The sequence below is a fragment of the Marmota marmota genome, unplaced genomic scaffold, assembly GCF_001458135.2.
Source record: "Marmota marmota marmota unplaced genomic scaffold, marMar, whole genome shotgun sequence".
Classification (NCBI taxonomy): domain Eukaryota; kingdom Metazoa; phylum Chordata; class Mammalia; order Rodentia; family Sciuridae; genus Marmota; species Marmota marmota.
In genome coordinates this window covers 7,902,555-7,923,235 of record NW_025999999.1, presented here as the reverse complement: position 1 = coordinate 7,923,235, position 20,681 = coordinate 7,902,555, and the positions used below count along the sequence as shown (strand labels likewise).

Here is a 20,681-nt window from a genome sequence, read left to right as displayed (position 1 = left end):
CACAGGAATACAATATATATTATTTGCTATTAATAAACAACATATACTATTGCTATTGAGCTATATTTAATCAGCTAGAAAGACTTTCATGGCATGAACCTGGGTGAAGAAAGTATCTTAATATGTACATTATTTAGAAAAAATTGCCTAATTAGTTTATGCGTAGAAACATGTCTAGAAGAGTGAACCAAATAAAGAATGGTTGACTCAGGGGCAGGGATTTAGATGTTTATTTTTTATTTTCAATTATATACTTATTTAATTTAAAAAACTATAAAAGCTTACTTATAAGAAATTTGAACAACAGAAAAATGAGTAAAGTGAAAAATGAAAATCTTTTTTCCCATCAGTCCTACTTCTCTGATATGACCACTGTTAATATTTGAGATGCAGTCTTCAAGACTTTCTTCTGCGCATGTTATCATATACATATGATATATATGAATGAGTGTATATATACATATACATATACATATATATATATATATTTATTTATTTATTTATTTATTTATTTTTTTTTAATTTGTGGCACTGGGGATGAAACCCAGGGCCTGATCTACATTCCCAGCTACCACGTTTCTTTTTTTAAAGTAAAAATGCAACCCTATTCTACCCATTGGTTTTTTTTTTTTGTTGTTGTTGTTTGTTTTTTAGTTATAGGTGGACAAAATACCTTTATTTTATTTTTATGTGGTGCTGAGGATAGAATCCAGTGCCTCACGCATGCTAGGCAAGCACTCTACCTCTGAGCCATAACCCTGATCCCCTGTGACTTGGTTTTTTAATGTTTTCAGTATTATTTATTTATTTAGGTGATACTGGGAATTCAACCCAGGGGTGGTCTACCACTGAGCTAGGTCCCAGCCTTTTTCATTTTTTAAAAAATGTATTATGTTTTTAAAATATTTATTCTTCAGTTTTTTAGATGGATACAATATCCTTATTTTACATTTAGTGTGGTGCTGAGGATTAAACCCAGTGCCTTGTGCATGCTAGGCGAGCTCTCTACCACTGAGCCACAACCCCAGCCCCCTTTCATTTATTTTTTAAAATTTTGAGTCAGGGTCTTACCCAAGCTGGCTTCAAACTTGTAATTCTCCTGCCTCAGCCTCCCAAGTAGCTGGGATTACAGGTATTTGCCACCATGCTTGGCTTGGATTATTTAAATGTAATTTTTGTAACAACAACAAGAAACAAATAAATTGTTTGGGGAAATAAAAGTGTACCAACCAGATCAGAGGACAACATGTGTGATCTGAGTGTCCAATGAAGAGAGATAAAGGACAAAGACTTCCATTGTTCAGGTCAACACACTGCTTAGTATAAGGAAGATCTGGACATGTCCAGGAAGTTTACAGCATCCTGCCCTAAATCTTCAAATACAAACAGGGCCTATAGGTGCTAGACCCACTGTTCAAGAAGGCAGCAGCCTATCCTAAAAATACTCTGCTGGACCAGCACCCTGTCCCAGGAATGCAGGTCCCATGGAGCAAAGGGGCTAGGCAGCGGAGGGAAGGCCCTCACTGCTGTTTCAGAGTCCATCTGCCATGCATCAGCAAAACCACAACCCATCCCCTGACTTTTAATACAAGACTGGCCTAGCTTGCGGTGTAGACTCACTTCAGGGGAACCCAGGCAGAACTATATCTGGCTTGGAGTGCCAGTTGTTTCCCAGTGAGAGAGCCAGGAAGGAAGTAAGCAGACAAACTGATCCCTGCATCTTATCCAAGGCTATCCTGGTAAACACATCTTCCATCTCCCCAGTGCCAATGGACCAGCCTGGGGCTGGTTCTTAGTAATTAGTGTCCCTGTCCTCTGGGAAGTTCTTCAATAATTTCAGTCATAGGTGGGCTGGGTTATGGCTCAGTGGTAGAGTACTTGGCTAGCTAGTACGTGTGAGGAACTGGGTTTGATCCTCAGCACTACATTAATAAATAAATTAATTAAATTAAAAATATTTTTTTTTAAAGAGAGAGTGATAGAGGGAGAGAGAGAGAGAGAATTTTTTAATATTTATTTTCTTTAGTTATCGGCGGACACAACATCTTTGTTTATATGTGGTGCTGAAGATCAAACCCGGGCTGCACGCATGACAGGCGAGCGCGCTACCACTTGAGCCACATCCCCAGCCCATTAAAAATAATTTTAAAAAATTCAGTCATAGTTATTTCTTTGGTTTTTCTTTTCTGACACTAAAAGCATGTGTTATGCAGAAAATGTCAAAATGGCAGGAAGGTACAAAAAGGAAACTATCAATGATTTAATTCTATCCATCATACCAATGAGGACATCTGTGAAAGTCCTCCTCATTGTCTCCTCAAGTCAGCCACAGGGCGATGTACATACTGTTATCAGAATTGGGCCTCAACTCTGTACACTGTTGTTATATAATATTTCTTATTTTTCTTCCTTCTTTCTTTTTTTCCCTTCTTCTTGATCTTACTAGGGATTGAACCCGGGACTTTGAATATGCTAGGCAAGCTCTCTATCAATGAACTATGTCCCCACCCTAAGTCTACTTCCTTTTCTCTTCAATATACTTCTTAAGCAGGTATGGTGGCACACACTTAGCAACTTTGGAGGCTGAGGCAGGAGGATCACAAGCTCAAGGCCAGCCTGGGCAACTTAGTGAGATACTGTCTCAAAACAAAATAAAAAGGACTAGGTACATACCACAGTAGTACAATATCCCTGAGTTCAATCCCTAGTACCAAAAAATAAAAAAATTAAAAAAAAAAAATTTAAAAAGGAGTTCCTTAAGTAACAAGATGAATAATATTAATTAATTCCATGTAGAATGTCAGATGCTATAGTAGAAGCACTACAAATATTACTAACATAGATATTACTACCTGTGTTTCATAGATGAAATAACCATGTCTTGGAGATATTCAATTTTCACCTAAGGTTTCCATAGGTTCCACATGGCCAAACTGAGATTTGGACTCAAGCAGCCTGCCAGTTGGGTTCCTGCTCTCAGCCACACTGATCTCCAGCCCAGAACATTCTACCAGGAGCAGTTTGGGCTTTATCTTCTGCAAAGATGCTAGGTCTACTGTCTTTCTACGAAAGAACTCTACAACTTTGCTCCTTAATAATAGAGCATCTCCAGCTGCTCTGTTCTGTTGACCAGTGACCATCACTGCAGAGAGCATGTCTGAAATGCAGGTGCTAGAGACAAAGGGGCTACATTCTGTTGAAAGTCAAACAATTAAGATTCCACAGGTCAGAGGTGAGAGACCTAATCTGAAAGTGCATATCCTAGTTTAATGTGGATATCAAGAAGTCTCCCACTACTAAAGCTCAAAGCTCAAAGCATTTCATGCAAGTTTCCAATTAAGACACAAAAGCATGGGCGCCAAAGGAATTTTTCCCAAATCCTGCAGCAACTCAGCAGTATGCCCTCCCTTCCCTAGCCAGCCCACTTTTACCGTGATCCTTGTATCATGGCCTGGCACACAGGACTCAGTCAAAATAACTCCATTCTCAGAAAGATGGTAACCTCTGCACTTGGGTCATTATTCAGAAGTGGAAAACATTTTCCAAGTTAGAAGTTGCCAGACTTTTTGGTAAGTGGCCAGATATCAAATATTTTGGCTTCAAGGGCCATATAGTTCATTCCTTATTCCTCTTCTTTTAAATTAATTAATTTAATTAGTTTTGTGGCGCTAGGGGTTGAATTCAGGGCCTTGCACATGCTAGGCAAATGCCCTACCACTGAGCTACATCTTCAACCCCCCAAGAATGTTTTTTTCATATAGTTCTTGACATAGCCATTCAACTTTATGTGTTGTAGCACAAAAGAAGCCACAGGTAATGTACAATTGGTGTGGCTATGCTCAAATTTTATTTACAAAACTAGGAAGCTATCAGGTTTTGGTCTGTGGGCTACACTTGCCAATCTCTGCTCTCAGGGTAAAAAGTCTTCCCTAAAAATACTCATTATATATGAGCTAAATAACTTAAGTTTTAAGGTACAGGCTTGATTCTCAGGGACTGACCCATTTTTCTTCCATGGGACAGGAATACAATCTTGCAACTATTAATCTAAAAACTTGGTAACATACAGATAAATGAATGGGGTTGTTTTGCCTTAGTTGGTCAGTATTACTAACAGATGAAAGAAAAAATATTTTATAGATCCATAGCAACCAGAAGAGAGGATAAATCAGGCTGAGGGAAAGAAAATGTCAGAAAAATCAAAAAGAGTAAGAAGACAAATGATGTTAATATAACCAGGCAGCTCCATTTGGCTTTGGTTGACTGACTGGGGCAGTGAGCAGCTTATACAAACCAGGAACGAAAGAACTCTACAACTTTGCTCCTTAATAATAGAGCATCTTCTTTCAGAAAACTTTCCTGGAGGCAGATATTACTGGATACACTTGGGGCATCCAAGAGGAGAAAGCCAAGTAGGCTGTAGGTGAAAAGCTCAACCTAGCCCAGCGATGTCTTACTTGGGCCAAGCTCCAAACTTCTCATGCAGTCTTCCTAATATCCTTTGCTCACCTGCAGGGAGGCTGGAGGACACAGAGCTGATCTACCTCTTGCATGTGGGAAGAGAACCCTGTGGTAGTGGACTTGTGGGGAGGCTGCTAACACTCCTGAGAGAGAAGAGGGTGCCCTTCTTAGGCTGAGGACAAGATTTTCCTGTATTCCACTTTCCAAGCATCGGAATGGCAGAGCTGAGAAGAATCCAAAGGCTGCACAGCCCCAGCACCTTCTGTGAAAGAATCACTCTCAAAATACAGTCAGAAAATCAAATACCTCAAATCTGACCAAGCACATCTTAATTAAAAAAAAAAAAAAAAAAAAAAATCATTCTAAATTAGTCTTTCCCTTTCTCCTGAAAAGGCTTCCACTGCCCTTAGAATCAAATGCAGACACTCATCCTGACTTGCCTCAAGGCCCTGCACTTTCCATTCCTGCAATGCCTCTAGCTGTGCTACCACCTGGACCTTTTCTCCCTCAGCCTTCTCTAGTGTCAGAAGACATCTTTCAGTTCCTCAGGCCTCAAGCTCTTCCCTCTCTAGGGGCTTACACATGCTGTTCCCTCTGCCAAAAAAGTCTTTCTCCTCATCCGTGGCCTGTAGTTCTTTTGTTAACCCCACAATGTAAAATACATCCACCATTTTAATTCCTCTGGAGCACCTTGATCTTTCCCTCTCAGCAATTTTATGGAATCTAGTATTCATTTTCCTTTTTTTTTTTTTTTTTTCGGTGTGTACCCAATACTTTAGGGCAGGTATCCTCTCTATTCCATATGGCTTCTCCAGCATCTGTACAGCCCCTGTATACAGCATGCACTTAAAAAAAATTAATACAAACAAGGGCTGGGGGTATAGCTGAGTGGTGGTAGAGTACTTGTCTAGCATGTGTGAGGCTTGGGTTCCATCCCCAGGCCCACAGGAAATAGAAAAAGAAAAAAGAAAGAAAGAAAGAAAAACAATTTCTTTCTCCCAACTTCTCTAGCCATAGGGAATTCTCAGACCCATCACCTCTAAGCCCTTTTTCCATATCTGAAAAGTGCTATATCAGATAGTGCTCTTTGGGCTACCTACTGCAGAAGTTAAAGAAGAGAATATAAACATCTGGGATGGCTTGGTGCTCAAAAGCTACTTCTTTATTTACTTTCTTTATTTCCCCTTCCTTCCTGTGCTGAGGACTGAACCAGAGCCTTGCACATGGCACATGCTAAGCATGCACTCTACCACTAAGCTACACTCCCAGCACTATTTTATTTTAATTACAGAAAAACAAGTTTGAGTTTCCATACACACACAAAAAAACAAAAACAAAAACAAAAAAAACCAACCTGACCTGTTGATTATTTGGAAAAGTATCCCTCACCACTTCCCATTTCAAAGATAAAGCACTCTTTTATTTATTTTTAAGGGCATTGTGGATTGAACCTAGAGGCACTTTACCACTGATCTACATCCACAGCACCCCGCCCTTTTAAAATATATATATACACATATATATGTATGTATGTATATGTGTGTGTGTGTGTATATATATATATCTTTGTTTTTATGTGGTGCTAAGGCTTGAACCCAGTGTCTTGCATGTGCTAGGTGAGCGCTCTACCGCTGAGCCACAACCTCAGCCCCTGCAGCCCATTTTTTTGAGACAGGGTTTCACTAATTTGCTTAGGGCCTCACTAAATTGCTGAGGCTGGCCTTGAACTTTTGATCCTCCTGCCTCAGCCTCTGAAGCCACTGGAATTTGCAGGGATGTGCCACCACGTCCAGCACAATTAAACTTTTAAAAGTATATTTAATAACAATGAATCCCAACATAATGTATAATTATAATGTACCAATGAAAAATATGTAAAAAAATTTTTAAAAATACACTTATGTCAGTTAAAAAAGGGGGGGCTGGGAAAGCTGAGGCAAAAGAATTGCAAGTTTGAGGCCAGCCTGGACAACTTAGTTAGAACCTGTCTCAAAGTAAAAAAAAAAAAAAAAAAAATTAAAAAGGGCTGAGGGTATAGTTCAGTGGTAGCACCTCTGGGTTCAATTTCTACTACTGCAACAAAGCATTCTATGTTTAGGGGTGGGCTTCACCCGGGCCTTTTCTTTTTTGGAACTGGGGATCAAACCCAGGGCTTCACACAACTCAAGGCAAGCACTTTACCACAGAGCTACACATCCCAGTCCCAGATAAAGAATTCTTGGTAGGTTCCTGTGCTAAATCTAATCTGTATGATACATAGGATAAGAACTTGCTCTTGCTTGTGCTGTTTAGCATGTAATAACCTATTTCTTTCAGGCCAAGTAACCTAAGAAAGGGGATCAATTATCTAGGACTCAGGAATTTGTTGCTACAAAAATACTTACATATATCATTATTATTTGTTGAATATTATTATTTATTGAAAACAATTATAACATCCACTGGATGACCATGACAATATTACTATAACAATATATTCATTCATTTAACTTGTCCTCACTTAAAAAAATATTTTGGGGCTGGGGTTGTGGCTCATGGTAGAGCACTTGTCTAGCACATGCGAGGCCCTGGGTTTGATCCTCAGCACCACGTAAAGATAAATAAATAAAATAAAGGTATTGTGTCCAACTATAACTAAAAAATTAAATATTTAAAAAAAAATCTTTGGGCTGGATGCCCGTAATCCCAGCATCTTGGGAGGCTGAGGCAGGAGGATCGTAAATTTGAGGTTAGCCTCAGCAAATCAGCAAGACCCTGTCTCAAATTTAAAAATAAAAAAGGACTGGGGATGTAGCTCGGTGGTGTGTGTGTGGGGGGGGTGTGTGTGGTATATATATTTATAATAGATAAAAATGCATTCCCCTCCCCCCATATGTAATATATACAAGGATGCTGACTATAGGACTGTAGAAGGAAAAAATGGAGATAACCCAAATGTCCAACAATAGGAGAGTGGCTAAAAAAAGTGATAGTATATCTAAGCAATTAAAAAAAAAAAAAGCATACAGTTAAAAAGAACATATGAACATAGAAAGATGTCCAAAAGACATTAAATTAAAAAAACAATCCCAGTTACTCAGGAGGCTGGGGAAGCAGGATTACAAGAACAAGACCAGTCTGGGCAACTTAGTAAGAACCATTTTTAAAAGTAAAAATTTTTTAAAAGGGATGGGGGATAGCTCAGTGACAGAGCACCCTGGGTTCAATCCTTAGTACCATTAAAAAAAAAAAAAAAAAAAAAGAATAATTCCATCTAGATATATGCATTAAAAAAATCTGAAACCAGGAATACCAAAGTTTTCTCATTGGGGGAATAAATTATGAAGGATTTTTACTCTCAGTGTCATATATTTCTGTTTTTATAAAGAACAAATATTTCTTTTATAAGCAGGGGGAAGAAAGGTTAAGAAAAAACATCCCTAGTGATAGTCCGTCAATACCACAGTTCAATCAGCCATGAGTCAGAGATGTTCCTGCTCATGTGGGGCTACCACCTCCTTGATTGGACCTAAATCACAAACTGAGTTGACTCAGCACATGTCATAAGGTTGCCATTAAACAGCAGCAAGTGAAGGCACTTGAATTTCCATAGTGTCAGAAACAAGGTTAGGGAGCCATGTTTCTCTTAAAAACTCAAGTGAGGGCTGGGGATGTGGCTCAAGCGGTAGCGCGCTCGCCTGGCATGCGTGCGGCCCGGGTTCGATCCTCAGCACCACATACAAACAAAGATGTTGTGCCTGCCGAAAACTAAAAAAATAAATAAATAAATAAATATTAAAAAAAAAAAAAAAAAAAAAAAACTCAAGTGAAATTGCCTTGGAATTTGTGGTTAAAGGCTCACCAATGGCACAATAGAAAACAAACTGCCTCTCCAGCAGAATTTTAAAGCACTCTAAAGCATAGTTAAAAAAATCAAGCCCTGCTGAGTTGGGGGATGGTTTCTTTCTAACAAAACCCAGAGGGTCCGGGACAAGGCAGTAGTCACTGACAATCTGAGAAGAAAAATAAGCTGATCAAAAAATTAAAAAGGAGGTGCGAGGGTTGTAGCTCAGTGGTAGAGTATTTGCCTAGCATGTGTGAGGCAATGGGTTCAATTCTCAGCACCACATATAAATAAAAAAAAGGCATTGTGTCCATCTACAACTAAAAATATTTAAAAAAAAAAATTAAAAGGGAGGGCTGGGGTTGTAGCTCAGCGGTAGAACGCTCGCCTAGTATGTGCGAGACCCTGGGTTCACCACATAAAAATAAATAAAACAAAGGTATTGTGTACAACTAAAAATAAAATTAAAAAAAAAATTAAAAGGGAATAGGGAGGAAGTAAGAGGAACTAGCTGCAAAGCAGGAAAGACAGTGGTTGAAGTGTCTAATGGTAAAGTTATTGATGTGTTTCTTATAGAACTTTCCAAATGATTCATGCCAGAAGCTGGATTTGGCTCTAAATCTGATGGAGCAAGTGAAATGACAGATACCCTTTCCTCTGGACTGAAACATTCTCTTCCCATATGATATTTGTTTTTTTTTTTTTTCTTGGTACCAGGGATTGAACTCAGGAGCACTCGACCACTGAGCCATATCCCCAGCCACATTTTGTATTTTTTTAAATTTTTCTTTTTTAGTTGTAGTTGGACACAATACCTTTATTTCACTTGTTTATTTTTGTATGTGGTGCTGAGGATAGAACCCAGGGTCTCACACATGTGAGGCAAACGCTCTACCGCTGAGCCACAACCCCAGCACCCCTCATTTTGTATTTTATTAAGAGAGAGGGTCTCACTGATTTGCTTAGCACCTCGCAGTTGCTAAGGCTGGCTTTGAACTCAGTGATCCTCCTGTCTCAGCCTCCTGAGCTTCTGGGATTACAGGTGTGCGCCACTGTACCCGGCCCACATGATACTTTTGTACTGGCCAGTGTCCTGACCAACATGCAAGGTTCCTCTGATCCCAGGCAGGGCTAAGACTTTTTAGGTGGGAGTGGTAGATATTGTTTTGCTCATCTGATGGCTATTTCCCTCTGCTTTGATTTGTTTGTGTTGCTATGGCAAAATATCCAAGGATAGGAAACCTACAAAGTAAGGAGGTTTATTTGGCTCATGATTCTGATAGCTGGAGGATCTAAACAACACAGTGCCAACATCTTACTGAGGGGCTCCTGGCTTTGTCACAACATGGTGGAGAAGCAGAAAGGGAACTGGCCTCATGGCCAAGGCACAAGGAAGCCAAGGTGTGGGGTTGACCTCACTTTACAACAGTGTGCTCTTGCAAGAGCTCATTTAGTAGTAGCTCAAGAGCTAGAAGTCCTGCCACACAACACCAAAGTTGCCAACCCACACTACTATACTAGGGACCAAGCTTCTTTGCGGGGGACAAATCATATCCAAACCATAGCACCCTCCTGACTAATGGAACTCTGTTTTGTATTTGTGTATTTTCCTGGCTGTCCCCTTTGAGGAACTAGGCCTATTTCTAACCAAAAGGGCTTGATCTGTTTTCTTGATATAATTCTGGCAATTGGGATGCAAGGGGATATCAGTGAGAGAAGTTACAGCATGTTTTGATTGAGCTTTCATTTGAGTGTCACAAGATAGACATGAGAGAGCTTACTGCTTATAGACTCTGTCAAATATGATTCCAGGATGCCAGGAAACACGACATCCATCATTTGAATATGAGAGAACCAGTTTAAAAAGACAAGTCAAAGTGCTAAGGAAGGCACAGTATAAAATTAAAAAGAACTAGATCCCTGACCATATAATTGAAGAGATGACACCAGCACTGGAATGTCCTTTTTCAGATGATTTGTTATACATGATAAGTTCCCTAATTGTGGGCTGGGGTTGTGGATCAGTGGTAGAGCACTTGCCTTGCATGTGTGAGGCACTGGGTTCAATTCTCAGTACCACATATAAATAAATAATTAAAATAAAGGTCCATCAACAACTCAAAAAAAAATTTCCCATATTGTTATGCTACGTCATTCAGTCAGGATGTCCTATTACTTGTAGTCAAAACCACTCCAATAGACACAAGAAGATAGAACAAAAACAAAGGTACCCGTTTTATCTACACCTTCTCTAAAGATCTGGCTTCCAAATGTGACTGCACACCACCACTGGTGAGGTAAGAGATGTTCCTATAACCCTGTGGAGCAAATGATTTTGCTACCAAAAGGCACACGTATTCTTTTTCTACCAGTAGTTACCTATTGCCTTAGGGGACTTCCCTCCTACTCCATATAATTGGAAATGAGGAGGGGAGGACTTTAAACATAAGTCCTAATGTTCCAATGGATCACTGCCTTCAATAAAGGTGGTCAAATGACCCAGATCGAACTAATATAAGTCCTTCCCTGGGACTGATATAGGAGAGCTGGAAGAAAATGGTCTTTGGCCTGCTGGGCTACAAATGGAGAGAACCTTAAACTAGAAATGCTGGTATTCATTTGTCCTGGCACAAGAGAGAGCCAGTCTGCAGTACAAGACCAACATAGAGAGGCCTGCAGGCACTGAAGAAACAGATCAAGCCATACCTGAACCTCTGAATGTCCCAGATACCTGAGCCAATAAAGTCTGTTATTATTTAGCATAGTTTAAATTGGGTTTCTGTCATTTTCTTATAATTAGAAGTACCCAATTAAAATAATATAGCCTATCCCCACATCTGGAAGTCTTCACCACCTCTGGATAATCTTCTTTCTGGGTTTTTCTTATTTCTACTTTATTTTCTTTCCAGCTTAGCTTCCCTCCTCTCAGTAAACCTGCCAAAGGGTAACTGGCCTCCAGTAGGTCAGGACTGTTATAGGACTCCTCGAATCATTCTTCAGAGCAAGCTTCAGAGGTTGCCTCACATAGCCCAATAGCTGGGCATGGGTATCACCACTCCACTCCATACCCGCCAGGGTCTCATCATTCTTCTTTCCTTGGCCTGCCTCGGCCTTAATGCTATTTCCAAGCCCAGATGGCAAAACTGTGGATGAGTTTTGGATCTGGAAAAGCAGGTCTCAATATTCCACTGACTTAATTATACTGCACAGCATGTCCTCACATGCAGGTGGATGGGTGGATGGAGAGCTCCACATAAAGTTACAGGGTTTAGGGTGAATGGCACAAGCAACATAAAGACATCAGACAGATTGAGGGTGCCATTTACACATGTAGGTATATCTGTGTACACATCAAGCACAAAATACATGTTTTGTACAATATATGTATCCTTGTAGAGTGTAACCAGGCAGGGGTGAGCAATGCCTCCAAGTCACAGGTAGGTTCTCTTCAGTATTAGTAGAGCATGCTCTGTTCTGAGAAAACCTGATAGGCTTAAACCCAATCTTATAAAATATGTGCAATAAGGAGCAATTATTCATGCTATCAAAAGATTCTTCACCTTATTAAAGGATTTACATTAAGGTCCCATCAAACTACAAGGACTCCACTGCATATAGAATGTCAAAGACTGCCTAAGACTTCTGAGGCAACTATATAAACCAACTACATAAAATCAAGGAGCCACATCTGAACTGAAATTTGTTCGATGGTTTGTGCTAAATAAAACAAGTCGAGGCTGGGGATGTGGCTCAAGCGGTAGTGCACTCACCTGGCATGCGTGGGGTGCTGGTTTCGATCCTGAGCACCACGTAAGAATAAAATAAAGATGTTGTGTCCACCGAAAATTAAGAAATAAATATTTTTTAAAAATTCTCTCTCTCTCTTAAAAAGAAAAAAAAAAAAGTCATTTGATTTGTATCACTAGTACCAGTTTTCTGTATAGGTGCAAAATAATGGCACCATATCAATTAAAGCAGGTATCTGATTCAGGGACAAAAAGGCACATCCTAATAAGGGTTTTGCTGTTTAATAGGGTCTTTACTATCACTGTCAAAAACAAAACAAAAAAAAAACAAAACAAGCTATCCTCCTTGATTCATATATGTTTTAAAGACTGAATAATAATAAATGCAGGTAATACTTATATAATACTGTTAATCAGGCACTGTTCTAAGTGAGTCATTTCATCCTCTTAATGACTTTCATGTGCAGTTACTATTATTATCTGGGCTTTATAAATGAGTAAATGGAACTTAAATGATGTCCAAGGTCAGGAGGCTTTAACTGCCAAGGTCAGGAGGCTTTAACTGGCAGAGCTAAGGTGAAGGCAGGCAGTCTTGGTCCAGGGGTTATACTCACCATTTTTCTTTTCTTTTTTTAATTAAGGGGCTATACTCTTAAATCACCTTCCTAAGCTGCCCCTTGATATGGCAAGCATGTGCAGAAGGGAGAATCTCACATGGAAGAGGAGTAGAGATGGGGCCTACTTAGGTTATTAGCAACAAGTTCAAGCAAGTGGTGCTGAGGACCTACACAATGCAATGAAATAGGATAAAAAATAAAGAAAGGGGTTTGGGGATATAGTTCAGGGGTAGAGTGCTTGCCTAGCACATGCAAGGCCCTGGGTGCAATCCCCAGTACAATAAAAAAAAGAAAGAAAATTCCTTTATATATAACTATAATGCATCAATTAAAAAATAAGTGACTTGGGAGGCTGAGGTAGGAAGTCACGAGTTCAAAGCCAGCTTCAGCAACTTAGTGAGGCACTAAGCAACTCAGCAAAACCCTGTCTCTAAATGAAATATAAATAAGGAATGCCGATGTGGCTCAGTGGTTAAATCCCTGGGTTCAATCCCTGGTATAGATAGATGGATCGATAAATAGATGGAAGACCACTAGAGTTGAGGAAGGGGATCAGGAGGAGGGATGAGAGGTGGCTGGCACTGGGGATTGAAGTGGGGAAAACTATGCTATATGCATTTATGAATATATCAAAATGAACTCTGCTATTATGCATAACTATAATACACTAAAAATATTTAAAAATTTAAAAAAGAGGATGATGCTGTTGGAAGTTAGGCTAGAGGAAGGGTAGTCACGCAAAGGAGGTTTCTGAAGAATTCATCTATTTCTTGATTTGGGTATTATTAAGTCTGTGAAAAATCAAAGTGCACAGTTACATGTGTTCTGTTTATACACATATTTTCATGAATAAAAAGCTAAAAGATGCTGGGTATGGTGGTAATGCCTGTACTCCCAGGGGCTTGGGAGGCTAAAGCAGGAGGATCTCAAGTTCAAAGCCAGCCCTAGCAACTCAGCAAGACCCTGCCTCTAAATAAAATATAAAATAGGGCTAGAATGTGGCTCAGTAGTTAAATGCCCCTGGCCTGGGTTCAATCCCTGGTACCAAAAAAAAAAAAAAAAAAAAGCTAAAAGATGATACGGTACATGCCTGTAATTCCAGCTACCTGAGAGGCTGAGGAAGGAGGATTATTAGAAGTCTGAGTCTAGCCAAGGCAACTTGCAAGACCGTATCCAAAATAAAATAAAATGATCTGGAAATGTAGCTCAGTGGTGGAATGCTTGCCCAGCCTGTGTAAGGTGTTGGGTTCAATGCCCAATACCACACATACTCAAAAAAGCTAAAAGATGAAAAGATGGATTTTGGAACTATTATAAATGTTTTTTGTCTTCCTACATACTCTGAATGTTCTAGAATGTCATTATATTAAGCCTTAGCAGCATGTCACTAAGTAAGGCATCATGGAACACACAGGCCATGTGATTTAGTAGCAATTATTCATGTGAACAATTCTCAAATCTCTTATTGTGCGGCCTGAGAGATGCAGTTAACCAGACGTCAGGTGAGACATTGGCAATATACCATCATGGTAAAATAGGTTCCACTAAAAGTACACTAACTGGATTCAAATTCTGCCATTGCCCCAGGGATTGAACCCAGGGGCGCTAAATCACTGAGGCACATCCCCATCCCTTTTTATTTTTTATTTTTGAGACAGGGTTTCACCCGGTTGCTTATAGACACGCTAAATTGCTGGCTTTGAACTTGCGATCCTCCTGCTTCAGCCTCCCAAGCTACTGGGATTACAGGTGTGTGACATAACGCCCAGCTAGATGTGTGATCTTAAATGTGCTACTTAACTCTCTGCAACTGTAAAACTGGTGTAACAGTACCTAACTCACAGAACTTGTCTGCATATTAAGGAAGCACTGATGGTCATGCTTGGCTGTGAAGTTGTACAGGATACTCTAGTAAACATTAGCTCTTTTCCTCATCAACATTTAGGTCCTTAGCCATGGACTCCCACCTTAAAGTCAGTTATCTTTTACTTTTCTTTATCATTTTGCTAGTATCTAAATAATTTACTATTATTCCCTGCCATGTTCCAAAAATAATTTAAAGTAGATTCATCTATTTTTCTAAATGGTACAATCAGATCACAGGAAATCTGAAAAACAGAAGTAATGTACTTTTAAGAGTGTAGTCAGCCTGCCCTGAAGGGGCCTAACATGATCTGCTGCAACCTACAGTGGTCACATTAGAATGCTTTAAGATGGATTATTGATGCAGAAGGGACTCAGAGTGCACACTAGTCAACACACAGTCACAACAAGAAACAGTCACAACTTCTGTGTGTTCAGTTTTTGTTTTTGGCAGTACTGGGGATTGAACTCAGGGCTTTGTACTTGCAAGGCAAATGCTCTACCACTGAACTACGACCGCAGCCCACAGCCACAATTTTACCATGAAAATTTCCAATCCCGTAGAAGTGTTAGTACAGTACAATGAATACTCAATTACCCTCCACCTAGTCTCACCAGCTGTTAACATTTTACCCCATTTGCTTTCTCTTCTCTTCCCACACATATCTTATTTATTTTGATGAATCATTTGACAATTAAGCTGCACACAGCATGCCATTTTATCCATAAATCCGCCTTTATCTCCCAAGAAGAACATTATTCTATGTTACCATAATGATATAATCACATCCAAGTAAGTTCACAGAACTATAATACTATTTTCCCATATATTAATAGATAATAGTATTAATATATTATATAATATTGTTACTTCATATAGTCTATATTCATATTTTTCCAATTGTCCAAATGACTTTTTTTTCCTAATTCAGGATCCAATCAAAGATCATAGTGTATTAAACTGTCACATTTACAATCCATTCCCCTTGTGTTGAAGGCTGCTTACCAAAACAAAGAAACAAAAGCTGAGGTCATAGCCAGGCGAGGTGGCACTCGCCTAAAATCCCAGTGGCTCTGGAGACTAAGGCAGGAGGATCGCAAGTTCAAAGCCAGCCTCAGCAACTTACTGAGGCACTAAGCAACTCAGCAAGACCTTGTCTCTAAATAAAATATAAAAAGGGGCTGGGGATGCAGCTCAATGCTTAAGTGCCCCTGGGTTCAATTCCACCACCCTCCCAACCCAAAATAAAAAGAATGAAAGAAAAAGAAAAACACCTGAGGTCATGGGGGAAGTGCTCCAGAGCAATTCATCACCCATACAGAAACATCAGATGATACGAAGCCTCCAGGACATTTCACTCCAACCTTTCACCCCAGCGGAGGATAGAGGCAGTCTGAGCCAAGTAAGACTAAGACCCTCAGTACAAGGTACCCACTTCAGGGTGCATATCAGCAGTCTTCAGCCCTCCTCTGGAGGGCCTGTGAAATATCTGAATTAAAAAATATTTGACCATTTAGGCCTTCCCTGATTCTAGCTTCCCCTTCACCCTGTGAGGGAGAAAGCTCCTGGCCCTTCTCTTTCTCCCTCTGTCCCATTTCCTACTATTAACTGAGCCTGAGCCAAGATTAGCATGGTCCTTGTAGTTCCAGAAACAGAGACAGCTAGACCACTGGGAGCAGGGAGCAGGAACCAGGCTAATTATGGCAGACTACAACAAGGGCAGGGTGATAAAGACAGTGGCAGGAGGGCTTAGGGATATAACCCTCTCTGCTATGGCCCAGGTAGCTTTCTACCCAGGAAAGGACTCCACAGACATCAAAATATGCCTGTAAGTTCCCAAAGTTGACCAGGCTCACGGCAGGACCAGCACCCCAACCATCCCCTGGACTCTTACCTGACTGGAACACGTATCGGGCCAGGCCCTGCATTAGCTCTGCTGGCCATGTTGGTGGGGCAGACTCCCCAGTTTCTCTCTTTAGGCGAAATGTTAACTCAAAGCCAAAACCACTAGGTCCATCTGTTCCAGTAAATCTGAAAAGAATAAAAAGCAAATGTTTAAGTTCAACTACCTTAGGAAAAACATTGTTTGAAAGTCTAACCAAAGCTCCCTGCTTTGTTTGGTGGCCTCAGCATACAAACCTTTTATTCAGGGGAATTTTCCAGGGTATGAGCCCTGGGGGAAGAAGGACCTCGGGACCTCAAAAGGCTTTAAGGAACCAGAATTCTTGCCTTACCCTCCTGCTAGCTGTGGACACATGTATAAGACCTGAGCCTAGCCAAACTTCCTTCCCTGCTGGCACTGTGAATTATGAGTTCCAGATTTTGTGGCTCTAGAACAATCCTTTTTGTATGACTAAGGCATCATTACTGAAAAGCTTCCTCATCATGCTCCTTACTCCTTCAAGCTGCTAATGAGCACCCACACTTAGTTTGCTAAGGATATGTGTCCTGTGAAAGGCTGTGTGCTCTGTGAGGATAAGACCCTAGGTTCATTCTACCCCATAGGGTACATCCTTGGCTGCACTGGCTGGCCTCCAAAGTCAACACTGTAGATTGGTCCCCAAGTAGATTCCAAACACGGGGCGGCCCTCTTCTTCCTGAAACCTAGCACCCCACGTGCCTGCATCAGTCAACACTGCTCCTCTGGAAACCACAAGCACTCTTGAATCATTGGAACCTGAAACATTACAGTTTGCCTCCCTTCCCATCTCTAGGTGACCCTGAATGATGAGGAATACTGGTTCTGTAACCATGATTCCTTCCTGTGGCAATAAGACAAGGTCAGAATGCTGGCCTTACCGTCTGCTAGGAAATGCTCAGGAGTTCTGAGTCTCAGGGAAGTCCCTGAAATAGACTGCTGCCAGAGAGAGCAATGATGTGGGTTAGAGAGTAGAGCCTGGTTAGTCGATTCCATACCTCCTCAGGTGAGAGAGGCATACAGGCAGGAATTCTTGAGAGCTCTGAGGCTTGCCAGCACAGGAAGGGTTAACAGTTATAATATGTACATGATATAATTTTCAGTAATTATATCTTGTACAAACTCGAGCTACAATGACTATACACATGTAAACTCCCCAGCATACAAATACAAACCATAAACTAAGATGACAGACAATATCTTGCTAGCCAAGCTTCTGGAACAGGCGATCAAAGGGAATATTCTCAAGGGATGATGATACAGTCAATGCCCAACCCTGGAATTCCTTGTAGCATTTTTTCTTCATCAACAACCCCAAGAGGCCAGGGAGAAAGACTGGAGAGAAACAAACAGAGTCCAATGTCTGAAGCTGATATTAGTCCTAGCCTTGGCTTTGGGTGCTTGGAGGAACTTGGCTCTCTAGCACCATGGGGAGAAGTCACCTCTGAGAAGCTAAATTCAATTTCTTTTGGATTGAAAATAAATTCTTAGATGGTTAAGCCCAACTATATTTTAAGGAAGTATCAATAGTCTGCATTTTCTCCAATTATTTAGCTATGTGGGAAGCAGACTCCATTTGGAGAGTACACATGTAGAATTTTGGAGATCGGCTAGGAAAGATGCTTAAAAGTGACACTACTTAAGCTATTTTATTTCCTTGCTGAATCACCCTGTTGGGGTCAATTCAATGAAGAGAAGCTGAGAGAACAGCTAGGCAAACAGGTTGCAAAAGCTGCCTCCCTGGGACTGCAATTTTGAAGAGGTGAAAACACATAGGTAATCCAAGACTGACTCTGAAATTCTGCAAAAGGAGATAGGTCACTAGGGCAAAAGGAAGATTTTTTAAGCAGTCACCAATTAGAGGCAGCTTTGTAAAATGTATTAGACCATTATTCCAAGGCTTTCATCTTGGTCCAAGGAAAATACATGATTTCTAACCACAAAAACTTGAAAAACAAACTAAAAGGAACATGTTCATCTTGGCTGCACAATGGAGAGAACACTGAGATGGAGATCCATGTCCACATAGAATCACTTTACTAAGGAGGGCTGTGTGCACACACATATGGATGTGCATCTGCGCACACGCATGTGTACACCATCTGTCTCCACACAGGGTGCTTTCTGGGCCAGCTCTGTGGTGGGCAGGCCAGTCCTCATTTGGCTATAGAGAGGGCCAGGCCTGGCCAGATGGTCTCCACCTGCATTTGATTACCACCCACTAGGCTGACTGGACACAGCCTCTACACTCTGAAACACGAGTTTCAGGATAATCTCATAACCTGGTCCTGTCAGAAAGTCTCTTTTTCAAAGCAGGCTGCTCAGGCAATAGTCAAGTGACAAGGTCATTCAGTATTTAAAGTCTCCTGGAGGGACCTGGCTTGGTCTGCATTTCCTCACATGAGGGCTTCTCCTGCCAAAGTGGTTTTGTCTGACCAGTGAATGAATCCCCTCCAAGGGAGCAGCTGTCTCTCATGTCTTCTGAGAGAGGAAGGCATGAAAGGAAATTGGCATGTGCTGTAGAAGGTGGGATCTGGGTCAGTGCAAAGAATTTTTCCAACATAGAAGGCTGCTAAAATACTGGCTAGTATAAATGGGGGTCAATAAAAATTTCTTCCTGTAGGGATTTTTAAAGAAATGAGTAAAAGATTCTCCCCAGTCTGGTAGGGTCAGGGTGAGGGTTCTGTCTTATTGCAGAAGGATGAATGAGATGGGCCCTCAAGACTGTTTCAGCTCAAGAATCCCTAATCCCACTCACTGGAGTATCCCAGGGAGAAGCTGGACAGCAGCTGGCAAGCCAACACAATGGCTATATCAGCCTCATGGTAACATCAAACCTGCCAATTGAACACATGCCTTGAATCCTACACACACAGATGCCTGACCATCAGAGCTTTCCCAAAGGCCTCTCCTAAATCATCTCAACTAAGGAGGTATCAATTAATCTAAGAGGTCAAAATGACTTCAGGCAGGAGGCAAACAGAAAACTAGGTAAGACTCTCTAGAGGAATTACACAGCTCAGGACACAGAAAGAGCCAATCTGAAAGCTAGCATCTAATGCTTGACATCACTAGTCATTAGGGAAATGCGAATCAAAACCTCAGTGAGCCATGCATGGTGGCATTACCCAGCTACACAGGAGGATCAGAACTTTAAGGCCAGCCTGGACACCTTAGAAGACCCTGTCTTGAAATAAAATCAAAAGGGCTGGGGATGAAGCTTAGTGGTAGAGTGCTTGCCTAGCATGCTCTGGTTTCAATTCCCAATACTACAAAAATAAAATAAAACAACAACAACAAAAACACCATCTCAGTGAGATAACATTCCATAGCCTCCAGGAGGGCTAAAATAAGACAGACAATAACAAGTGTTGACAGGAATGAGGAGAAATCAGAACATTCTTGCACTGCTAATGGAGGATGTTAAATGTTAAAGTTGCTCTGGAAAACAGTTCGGCAGTTCCTGAAAGGGTTAAAACAGTTTACCATATGACACAGAGTTCCACTTTTAAGAAGATACCCAAAAGAACCGAAAACGTGCTCACACAAAAACCTGTGCACCAACGTTCATAGTAGCCTTATTCATAATAGCTAAAAAGTGGAAACAACCCATCAGTTGCAGAATAAACAAAATATGGAATATCTGTAAAATGATACACATGAAACATTATTTGGCAATAAAAATGAATGGTGTATGGGCTGGGATTGTGGCTCAGCGGTAGAGCGCTCGCCTAGCACGGGCGGGACCTGGGTTCGATTCTCAGCACCACAAAAAAAATAAAGGCATTGTGTTGTGTCCATCTACAAAAAAGATTCATTCTCTCTCTCTCAAAAAAAAAAAAAAAAAAAAAAATGAATGGTGTATACATACTTACTACAACATACATAAACCCTGAAAATATTATGCTAAGTGAAAGAAGCCAGACACAAAAGATCACTTATGTGATTCCATTTATAGGAAGTGTCCACAATGAACAAATTTATAGACACAAAAAGTAGATCAGTGGTTGCCAGGAGGGGCTGGGATGAAGAGGGAATGGGGAGTGATTTTGCTAAAGGGTACAGAATTTCTTTGGGGTATGATAGAAATGTTCTAAAATTTAACAATTTACAACCTTGTGAATATATTAAAAAAACAACTGAATCATACGTACACTTTAAGGGGGTAAATTTCAAGGTATTAAAAAAAAAAAAAAAAAAAACAGTTCAGGTACACCTAAATGCTAGAGAAGGCAAGGCCAACCATGCCAAA

General features: G+C 40.6%; 1 protein-coding gene across 14 annotated transcripts in view; it reads right to left on the bottom strand.

Moving 5' to 3' along the window:
• The window catches only part of Sufu (SUFU negative regulator of hedgehog signaling), a 120,045-nt gene that overhangs the window by 66,060 nt on the left and 33,304 nt on the right, over positions 1-20,681 (bottom strand). For all 14 annotated transcript variants that reach the window (XR_007349132.1, XR_007349134.1, XR_007349131.1 and 11 more), the window contains exon 3: positions 16,406-16,542. Coding sequence is in view for 8 of the 14 variants with exons in the window: in XM_048807240.1 (XP_048663197.1) it covers positions 16,406-16,542 (137 nt within the window). In the remaining 6 variants the exon portion in view is untranslated. The remainder of the gene's footprint in view (positions 1-16,405; positions 16,543-20,681) is intronic.